Raw genomic sequence first — 11001 nt, 5'->3', positions numbered from 1 at the left:
TTTATACCTGAGGACACGTCCGAGTAGAAATCGATTTTAAGTTTTAAGTGTATCATACCAAGTTCGATCACCTGTTCTTTAGCATGTTCCCCAAAATATACATAATAAATTTGATTTATACAGCACTTTCGAAACAAAGTGTTGCATAATATATGTATCATACTCCCTAACAGGCCAGACCTGTTTACCTTAAACATTTCCTGTAAATGAGAGAGCAGCTGAAAACATCCTACTGCGCCCTGTTTCATTCAATTCAGTCACGGATGAAATTACAACCCCAGCCTTGTGCTGACAGGGCGGGCAACATTATTCAGCTTGCGTCACCAGCCAAATAGTCAAAACACAGGTAAGTATTAAAGTACCTCCTAAAATAAACACCCTTTAGCCAGTTGTTTACAATAATGAATAGTCAGCAGACTTTAAGGGAAAGTTGTCGGAAATATGCCAAATGGGTTGTATCAAAGGTGAGTTGTACATTTGTATTTATCGATCAAACTTGGTTAAAAAGTACTTTTGTTCTGCATATTTATAATTCATCATGAAATAAGACCCTAACAATACTTTTATCATCATTCATCATAAATGTGACCGTCTGCCTGTAGAAAGCCAGCAGTGACACGCCAGTTTGTTTGTAGATGCAGATATAACCCTGGGTGAGCAGGACACACGAGTACAAGTCTTTTTAGTTGTCAATCTAGGGTGAATCATTTCTCATTTTCATTATGGTGTTTGTATAGTGTTGGTAGTCAATTACATTACTTAACTGAGTTTGCTGTCCATTGTTGGGGTATGAAATGTCACAGGTGTCACAGGTGCTGGTCCTTGACCTCTCTTTTATCTTTGACTTTTTTATCTTTGTTTAAACTGACTGTTTTGAAAAATGTTACACAAATAAACCAATGTATTTGTGATATCTAAGAATCTTATTATTTCTCAAATTCAGAATGTAACTAAAAGACTTAAATATGAAAAGCACACTATAGCTGACTGACAATATGAATGGACAGAGCTGTTCAACCATGCCTAAAATTAAGAATTAAGATGAAGATTGTGGGACAGTTTGTGAGAAATGTAAATAAACACACAATGGGATAATGTTTGATTTGGGGAAATCAAAAGGAAAAAGTTAGAAAAAAAAAAGAACAGACGTCTTGCAGTTGCCACAGTTGCTAAAATATGGACAAACAAAAACCCTTCTGTATCCCGCAGTACTAATAATGTTAAACAAAATGAATAACTGTTATCAGTACTATGTGATAATGGTAAACAAAAGGGATCGCTTTAATGCAGGCAACAGGAGGAATGGCAAAGACAGTCAGTCCAGGTAAAACAAGTATTTCACCTCTTTAATCGGACAATCAGCAAACGCCTGCTCTCAGCGGCTTTGTTCTGTCTGATATTCACCCAGAGACTCAGATATGGATGCCATGAGCTGGTTGTGGGGACGACATCTGTTTTTAATGTATCAATGTTTTTTACTTCCATTTGCATTTTTGTTTTATTTCCTTGCTAAACAGGGATACCTGTCCTTGACACACAGGTATGTGATTTCAAACCGATTCATTGATTTTTACTAAATGCAAACCTACATTTTAATAGAAATGTGTCGAGTAATTACAGGTCACTTGTTTTCCAGGAGCCTCAATACTCTGAAATAAGTCAAATCTTCCGGTGAAGCCAACATAAGGCATACTTATTTATTTGTTAGTTGTATTTATCTGTTTGTATTTTTAACTTCTCTGTCAAAGCAATTTGATGAATGTTTGTTCTTAAATGTATTCTTTAAATAAATTGACATGACAAATTTTAAATAAGTTCTCACCAGACAAGGTTGTCAATAGAAATTTAACTAGCAATTATTCTTATTATCAATTCATCTGCAGATCACTTACCTAATTAATCCTTTGGTCTGTGAAATATCAGAAAATAGAGAAAAATGTTGATGTCATTGTTGATATCATTAAATGTGCATTAAAAAAAGTTTTGTGCGACCAACAGTCCAAAATCCAAATATATTCCGTTTACAATGATATAAAACAGGAGAACCAGCAAATCCCTTATATTGGAAAAGCTACAACCAGAGAATCTTTGGTATTTTTGCTTAGAAAGTGGCCTAATCAATAATCAAACTAGCTGATTGTCAACATGACTTTATATCTGCAGGTACCTGTTTGTTTCTATTGGAGGATGCGTTCTGGCAGTTGTTACCATGGGCATCTACAGCTCGCTTCTGTTCGCCTCCACCTTTATCTTTGTTCTGCTTGTGTGCTCTGTGGATCCCAGCTGTGTCCACGCCTGGGTGTTTGGCATCCAGATGTTGTGGCAAACCTTCTGGCACCTGCTAATACAGTACAAGGAATACTACCTGCATGAGCCTGTCAGCATCAGGTACTAATCTTAAATCAGTTCATCCGTATGTAGGATGACACTTCATGCTTTGCCAATATCAATTATGACTAAACAACTTAGCAGTCTTGGTAATATGTATTTAAAGACTATGCTATATTTTTCTTATTGTTAACCATATTGATCCTGGGATAATTGATCCTACTAACAAAGTATCACCTGATCGAATGTATTCCTCTGTGCCATAGAGCTCAATTGTTATTAAAAACACATCAATGACATCAATGTGCAAGATATAGTCACAAAATGTTACAGGTGTGTAGTTGAGATCAAATTGAAGGCCGAGTTGGAAAAAAAATGATGGCAATTCAAGCAAAGGAGCCCAGAAATACGGGGGTATAAGGATTAAGGATAAACTTAGAAGTTGTTGGGTGCTATTATGCTCTGGGTAAAAATATAAATGCATAGAGATTTATACAATGAGTCAAACCAATCATATGAACAACTCTTCCACTTTCAGATTGTTTTTGGCTGTGTCCACTTTGATGCTGCTCACTCAGAGAATCACCTCAGTGTCCATGGACCTCCAGGAGAAACGACTTCAGCCAACATTTAACACTTCGTGCAAAAGGAAGGATTGTGCGGTGCTTCTCCCTCTTATCAGCTACATCCTCAATTTCACCTCCCTCCTCGGTGGGCCTTTGTGCTCCTACAGAAGATTTGTGTCCTTAATGGCAGGAATCAGCCTCAAGCCTCCACCTAATCCACTGGGTGTAGTCTTCCTTAAGTTGATGCAGGTGTTATTTCTGGAGTGGGTAAGGTATCGTCTTGTCTATTTTCTGAAACATAACACCTATGACCCCTCTAACTCAACCATTTTCTTTGGCGTCCTGTGGGTTTGGGGTCTGGCGGCAGTTTTGAGGATCCAATATTACTCTCACTGGAGCATCAGTGAATGCCTAAATAACGCAGCTGGGTTTGGCTTTTGGCCAAATTCACCAGGAGACACCCCAGACTGGAGCAGACTATCCGACGGACATTTCTGGACCATCGAAACGTCGAGCAGCATGCCAGAGTTTGCCCGTCGATGGAACGCTACAACAGCTTCATGGCTGCGTAGACTGGTTTACGTAAGGTGCAAACGTTTCCCATTGTTCCTGACTTTTAGTTTTTCAATGTGGTGGCATGGCGGGCATTTAGGTCACTTTGTGGGGTTTCTGACCTGGGCAGCAACAGTGAAAGCAGATTATTATATACACAGACAGTTGTGCCCAAAACGTTCAGCAACATGGAAGAAAATATACACTTGTTTAGGCTGGATAAACACTCAAATGAGTGTTGCTTTTATTGTTATAGCAATAGAATTAAGAGATATGTCTGGTTTGAGACTTTTGTCTACTACTAGCATAGGTCTGTTTCCGCTTTTTAATATAATTCTGCTCTTTATCTTATCAAAACTCATAACAGTTCAGTAATGTAGTCATGTGAATATACTCCCATACCTCAGAATTGTTCTCTCAGTGACTTGTATTGTATTTTTGTTGTTGCTGTCTTGAGTAGTTTAGAAGAGGACTTACAGTATGTGGAATTGGAAAAAAATGTTTCAGCCACTTTTGCTAAATAAACTGGTCTTCAGGGGTAAATATACATAAACAATAAATAGGTTTTACTTCCTACTAGTATAAACTGAAGATTACTTCTGCAATGTCACCCTGCTTACATGACATTTTGGATATGACTAAAATAGAACCACCAGGTCATGTGAGGGAACTTGGAAACAATACAGAACTCTACACGTCTGTGCAGCTTTTAGCCGCTCTCATTACACTGTATGAGTTGTGCAATAATTATAGTTTAGTATGTTGTGCAACCAACATATATACTGTAATGTTGAGTGTAACTACTCTAACAGAAACCAACAGTCACATAAATTAATTGGGAGTGGCTTCCATTAAACAAGCTCCGGCACGGCGAGTTTCCCCTTTCTGCCTCTTGTGAAAACACAGAGCTGAAGTAAACAAGTGGCTCGTGAACTTAGTTGAACTAAGGAAACCAGATGTTTTTCTTGGAGAAGTTGGAGGAAAAAAATTAAACTACAAGACCAGCAAATACTCCTTACAGTGGTCAATGTTCGTCTGCTCCCTGGTGGTAAAAATGGCTTAATGCAGCTTTGAGGTGTTTTTAGCAACAATAATAACACGTGTTATAATATCCCCAATTATACATGTTTATTGTAACTAATTTTGTGCGTATTTGAGCAGCCACTAAAGGTCAACTTAGAATCATTTAAACATCGAAGTAATTTACATTTGTATGCACCAGTATGTTGTATTTATTATTCTAATCTCAACAATAGCCGATGAAAGTGAATCTTCATAAATCAGTAAATGTTGTTTTATGAGTACATAAATGTATCCAGTGAGTAAATTGTGAGACTATAAGCTGTGTGATAGTACATGTTTTTGCTCTCCCACTGAGCATCGTTCAGAGTGATAATCCCTTCACATTGTAGTATGAGACAGAAAATGGAACAAAAAGATTTGTTCCGATTATCTCACTTGTCTGACTTCTTCCTCATTTTGCAGCAGAGTCTCTCTTCTTTCTTTCCACAAATTGCTGACAACAATGCCTAAAAACAGCAGCAGTCCAATGTTTCTGTTGGAGACAAATTTCTTCCAGCAGTCCTCTGGCTTGTTAATGTCCAATGTGTAAATCTAAAAGAGAGGAGAGTAGATATGGTTTAATTTTTTTTAAATATATGTTTGAGACCTAATAACTGAAGACCTTTTACGGATTTTTTTTAAAGGTATTGATTTACATATTGAATATCATGTGGAATGAAACTCTATATTGTAATAATTAACCCTTCGGCAGATAGCATTCAGACTACACTCTACAACACCATATTCCTCACCTGATGCGTTAGGTGAATGGCTACTGCGGACAGTACGGTATAGTAAGGGAGGGTCTGTTCGGCATTGACTCCAGCTACAACCAGTCCTGACATCATGGCCACCAGGAAGCCACTCAGCCAAGGTTTGGTTTGCTCCTGGAACCTCAGTGCAGTAGATTTGACTCCTACCTTGACGTCGTCCTCCTTATCCTAGTTATCGAAGAAAGAGTCAATCATCCTACTTTAAAATGTGAAGCATTGAAGTTATAGTTAGCTGATTTTAATCCAATTCTGTGTCATGTTAATGTGGCCATTGTGTTGAGTCAATAGTCCATGATACAAATAAGTGAACTTAACTTTTAAACATGTCTGTGACAACTATGTCTTTATAAAACGTAAGCGCCTTTGAATTTGTATGTAAAATAAGTGCTTTATCAGCAACATACGGTATATAAGAACTTTGTACTAAACCTGATGTGCATATATTGTGTCATATATCAGTGTCCACATCACTCCTGAGAAATACAGCGGGAGGCACACGGACCAATCACAGGAGCCTTTAACAGCGGCCCAGCCGAGCAGCGCTCCCCAGTTAAAGGTGAGGCCTAAACAGAAGGAATGGAAAGATCATGAGACCAACTTTAGCTTTGCTTATGGGAAGAAGAGTTAACTTTACATGTAGGACACCACAGGAGAATATTTTACATTATGTACCCAAAACAAATTGTGGCCAATAAGTGATCCTCTTCATCAGCGGGTAGGAGATGACAAGAGATAACGAAGCAGCACCCAGAGCTATGCTGTGAAGAGAAGAAGAAACCAGGAGTCAAACACTGTCATGCCATAAATATAAAAACAACTCTGCATTGGGTATTTTTTGTCTTCATTCTAACATACATTCCTTAAACTTGTAGATTAAAACCCTGCACGACTATCTGAATCTATAAAAAGGCAGAAGCGAAACAGTTCGCTCCAAATTATTAGGAATGGTAATTGATGCCTGTATCGGTTCTTTATCGATTCCCTTATTGATTCTTGATCAATTTTGTGGAACACACAGAAACACAGGTTGAATACAGTATAGATCAAATTTGAAAATATTTGTATTACTTTCTTTTTAATTTAGGTTTTTCAAGGAAAAAATCTGCTCAGCCTGCCTGTGTGGCACTAATGTTATTATAACGCCACACTTTAGACCGCTTCTTCTTGAGTTTGCCCTCATTGTTTTGCACAACTGTCAGAAAAACGAAAGGAACTGATAAGCTCGGAGGCATACAATTCAGGTTCTGTCTCCAATTTGTCTTTTACCACCCATATTATTAGGTCAGTCTTAAATCAATAGTTAGGTACCCATATTGACCATTGAAACAGATTTTGCTCGCTGTAATCATCCCTGTGCATTCTGGAAATTAAAATAACTGGGAATAAAATGTACAATCCTTTTTTTTTAAATATATATATAATTCTTTATGGCCAGTATTTACAGGGAGAATGATTACAGCGAGCACACCGTCTTTCAATCTTCATATGGGGTTTATATGGATTGGTGTTTAAAGAAAGACTTGAAAAAATGTGAATAAATCGTTCCATTTTGGCAACATTACCCATGCTTTATCTACAGCACGAGAAAGTCTGAAAACAGTTGTTATTGTTTGTCATACACAGTTGATTTTTTGTACCCTCTTCCCTGTTGTTCTTTTTAAACTGATCACTATCCAGATGTAATGAAAACATAAAGATGAGTCGGTGCCTGTAATAGTTGAGACACAAGAGAACCCCAAGTGCCAGGGAAAGCTGTCCTGCTAGGAACCCTAGTGCCTGCTTCCGAGAAATCTCTCCTGACGCGATGGGTCGAGTGGCGGTCCTGGACACCTGCACACAAACATGTATGATGAAGATTTATACAAAAGAGAAAACATTAAAAACTGCACAAAATGACATTGCTAAGGAAATGTCTAGTAGATTAAATCTGGAGCTGACAGGGCAAAGCAAAAATAAGAGCTAGGCTGTATCATAAGACTGACCAAAAGCCTCCTGTTACTCTCAGCTAATGTGTGAATGGCTCTTTATTATTTTCATCTACCTTTTTGTCAAAGTCTTTATCCCACATGTCGTTGATGGTGCAGCCCGCTCCTCTCATCAACAGAGCACCTGTACCAAACAGGGTGAGCAAGCCCAGATGTGGGAGGCATCCGGGGTCGGAAGCCAGAGCAATGCTCCACGTACATGGAAGGTAGAGAAGCCATGTCCCTACAGTACACAAACACACGTAACTCAAGAGAACTACAGAGTATAAGATTTTAGCATCTGAAAGCATCAGCAGGAACATTTGACTTATGTTGAGGATCCCTAAAATACAGTATTTTATAATAATAATAATAAAAATAATAATAAACTATTTATATAGCACTTTTCGAAACAATATTATAAAGTGCTAAATAAGAAAAATAAAGCCAGACAAGGCAGAAAACAAAATTAGAATAAAGCACAGGCGAAGTAAAAACAGTAACATTTATAGGAACAAATAAATAGGAATAAAAAAAAGTATAAATAAGAACACATCCAACATTTCCAAAAGCTTTCACAAATAAAAAGTTTTAAGAAGAGATTTAAGAAGCTGGTGACTGCTATGCCTCTAATAGCAAAAGTCTGATCACCTTTTTTTTTTTTACAAACTGTGACCTACGAGTAACCAGCAGGGCTCCAGCCGCAGATCTTAATGGTTGAGAGGGCACATACCAGGTAACTAAGTCCAGAAATGTATTTAGGGGCAATGCCGTTTAAAGTCGTTAATGTGAGCAATAAAATGTTAAAATTAATTTGAAATCTAACACGAGCAGCAGCTTTTTATAAGTGCACTGCAGTAGTCAAGAATAAATAAAAGCATGTATCATCTTTTGTAGATTAGCAATTGATAAAAATACAGTATCATTCTCTCATTTAATTTTTTTTTTTTTTCAATACACAGAAAGATGTGATTTACAAATGAATGAACCAACCAATAGGTTTATCCAGCCGCATCAATCGCAGGTATGGCTGGACAGGCGCTGGTGCTGTATTCACAATCGTAGCAGCGGATAAACTGAACGATCTTCTGCCATGGTGCTGTGTTCGACTTAGTCTGAGTGATGGGCAGATAGCACTCTGGCTGTAAAACACTCTTCTCAACACACTGGAATCTGAGTGGAGGCTCACATCTCTCTTTCTCTCTCCTTCCGTGTGAAGAAAGCCATTAGACGGGGAGTAAAGACAGGAGTAACAAGCCCCATGGTGAATCCTTCTCAGGACATTCAGAGTCAACTGGCTGGTCAGCTTGGCTGGGAGCATGGTGATCCTCTGAGGTCAAATTGGCATTATCTTTTTTTCCTCAGAAAATGTCAACACCTACACACACACACCTACACACACACACACAATAGTTTTTCAATGGCTTTTTCAGAGAGGAGGACTGTATTGCTGCCACAAGCAATCCTTTTGTGCTACAAAGACTGAAATGCTCATGTGTCAGAGAGCTGTGTCCCTAGTATAAAGCAGCATGTCTACTTATATTTGCTGTTACCGGTGAAGTAAGTTAGCTTGTACGTAGATAAAATCGTACTAAAAATAGAACACACTAATACTACTGCCATGCATTTAATTTTTGAAGTTATAATGAGTGTGAGCCACAGACCAACTCTACTGGTAACTCTGACTTAGGTCATTTATTTCAAACGATATGTATCAACGTTAACTTAAATTTAAAACTTAAATATTCTTAAACCGAATACAGTGTGAGGTAACGGTGAGACAAACTTACACTGTAGGTTACAGTAGATAAAATGCTTATTTAAAGGATACTAGCAGGTGGCTATCATCCATAGACTGTATAAAAGAGCTAGCATCATGATCAAGGGTAACTAACCGCACTTCTGTTGCGCTTTGTTATGGTCCGCCCCGACATTGCTCCGTAAGGAAACAATGTCCGTGCGCGGAACCAATGACACTAACAGGAAACGGTTCACATCCGTTGGTGGTTCAGGAAATCACACGAGAGATGGAAGTTAACGCGATGCTAACAGGCCCACAATAATATATATCTATATTCATTTAAATCACTTTTAAAACACACTTTTATAGACTTGCTATTATGTGATGTCGTCTTTTTATTTATTTATGTATTTATTTACTTATTTAATGTTACTGTCTTTTTACCTTATCATCTGTAATTTCATTTTTATTATTCACTTTTCGTTTCTACTGTTTGCTAAAAGCGTCCTATCGTCTATCTCGCCTTGTTTATGTGTAAATATGCATATGTGTATGGAATTGAATGTGCTTTTGTCTTTTATCTGTCTGTCAAAGCACTTTTTGAACTTGTTTTAAATGTGCAATATAAATAAAGTCATTATTATTAGAAATAGTATATATAAAGCAAGTAACTTGTTTTAAATTAACAACTTCCATGGCTCTCTCACATCTTTTGTTGTCAATATCCTATTAACAACCATTAATAACTACCATGATAACATCCATGCATGTGAGACAAATATACAGTAGACACTTGACCAACTGGTGTTGTTACTATGACAATAGTAAGGATAGGTCTCTTATTCATGTGGTAAATTTTTATTTTACTGGGGAAATTTTTCATTCATAAGCAAAGATTCTTAGGTTCTCAACCCTTATTTCTTCCATTTTTTTGTGGAATTTAAGTTACTTCTCAAATCCCTCTCCCTGATAGATAATTTTTTAAAACCAAGAGAATTAAAGACTGTTACACAAATGTATTCAATTAACTTTTGGTCCTTTATTTATTTTTGTTGTATAGTGAATGTACCCCTTTTGTGGTGTGATTTACTGTGTATCCTGTTACAATTTCTCAATTTGTGTTGTATGTATGTCTGTCTTGCGTAAAGGCCTATAAACTAAGGCCTAAGTATATAGGCCTAAGTATATAGGCCTATACGCACAGCCTATAGGATTTATTCTGCTGTCTAAAAATGTATTCTGCCTTTGTATGTTTGACTATAATTGTAATTTTTGATGAATAAAAATAAATAAATCAAATAAACGTTACTGGTGCTTTTGCAACCTAACTATAAATCATTACAGAGACTTTTGACCTCATGTGTAGTGAAATTGTAAATAACTGGACAAAGGGGCTACAACATAAAAATGTGATAAATAAAATACGTTTTAAATTTTACTTGGAAGTTTGTCTGTGCTGTTATTAATTTGCTAACGAAGGGGCTCATTCTTTCCACTAGAGGTGCTGTAACTGGTGATGAATCTGATCTGAAAGGATGGACAAACGGTTATTGGATAGTTTGGCTTATGACTTGTTAATAACTACATTGTTTTGAATGTCAATATATGCAACATCATTAGATATAACATAAATAAAAATATTTTTTTAAAGATGAAAACGTTAACGAGTGTAGAAGCTAATCAATGTTTTTTGTGGCAAATTTGCCATAGGATTGAAACCGAAGTACTTCCGGTAAAAAAATGTCTCTGATTTCACAATTAAAGCACAAAGGTTTGTGTTTTGTCTGTTTTTTAAGTGTGACATGCACCAATAATAATTAAAAAAAATTGTTTTTAGCAAAGTATTAAGTATAGTAAGACCCCCTTATGTAAATGATGAAATAAATGAGGTTTTAATACTTCACTTTTTTCTTAAATCAATATGTAGACATACATACTCAATTTTCTTGTGTCCTGTTGTTATACTTTCTGCTTTCTATTCAAAAATAAAATATAATCAAATGAATACATCAAAA

The 11001-nt window shown here is 36.7% G+C and overlaps 2 protein-coding genes across 2 annotated transcripts; one reads left to right on the top strand and one right to left on the bottom strand.

The window, feature by feature from the left end:
- Window positions 1-395: 395 nt before the first annotated feature.
- mboat4 (membrane bound O-acyltransferase domain containing 4) lies at window positions 396-3840 on the top strand. Its single transcript, XM_083913157.1, has 3 exons — window positions 396-464; window positions 2164-2388; window positions 2867-3840. The coding sequence occupies exons 1-3, from the start codon at window positions 442-444 to the stop codon at window positions 3819-3821; spliced, it is 1203 nt and encodes a 400-aa protein (XP_083769283.1). The 5' UTR covers window positions 396-441; the 3' UTR covers window positions 3822-3840.
- A 982-nt stretch (window positions 3841-4822) lies between these two features.
- Window positions 4823-9178, bottom strand: coq2 (coenzyme Q2 4-hydroxybenzoate polyprenyltransferase). Its single transcript, XM_083913156.1, has 8 exons — window positions 9141-9178; window positions 8239-8637; window positions 7323-7489; window positions 6990-7111; window positions 5954-6039; window positions 5711-5844; window positions 5261-5449; window positions 4823-5060 (listed from the first exon to the last, which is right to left on the bottom strand). The coding sequence occupies exons 2-8, from the start codon at window positions 8564-8566 to the stop codon at window positions 4896-4898; spliced, it is 1191 nt and encodes a 396-aa protein (XP_083769282.1). The 5' UTR covers window positions 8567-8637; window positions 9141-9178; the 3' UTR covers window positions 4823-4895.
- Window positions 9179-11001: the final 1823 nt, after the last annotated feature.

The sequence above is a fragment of the Echiichthys vipera genome, assembly GCF_963691815.1.
Source record: "Echiichthys vipera genome assembly, chromosome: 4".
Classification (NCBI taxonomy): Eukaryota; Metazoa; Chordata; class Actinopteri; order Perciformes; family Trachinidae; genus Echiichthys; species Echiichthys vipera.
This window is presented reverse-complemented; position numbering and strand designations above follow the sequence as displayed.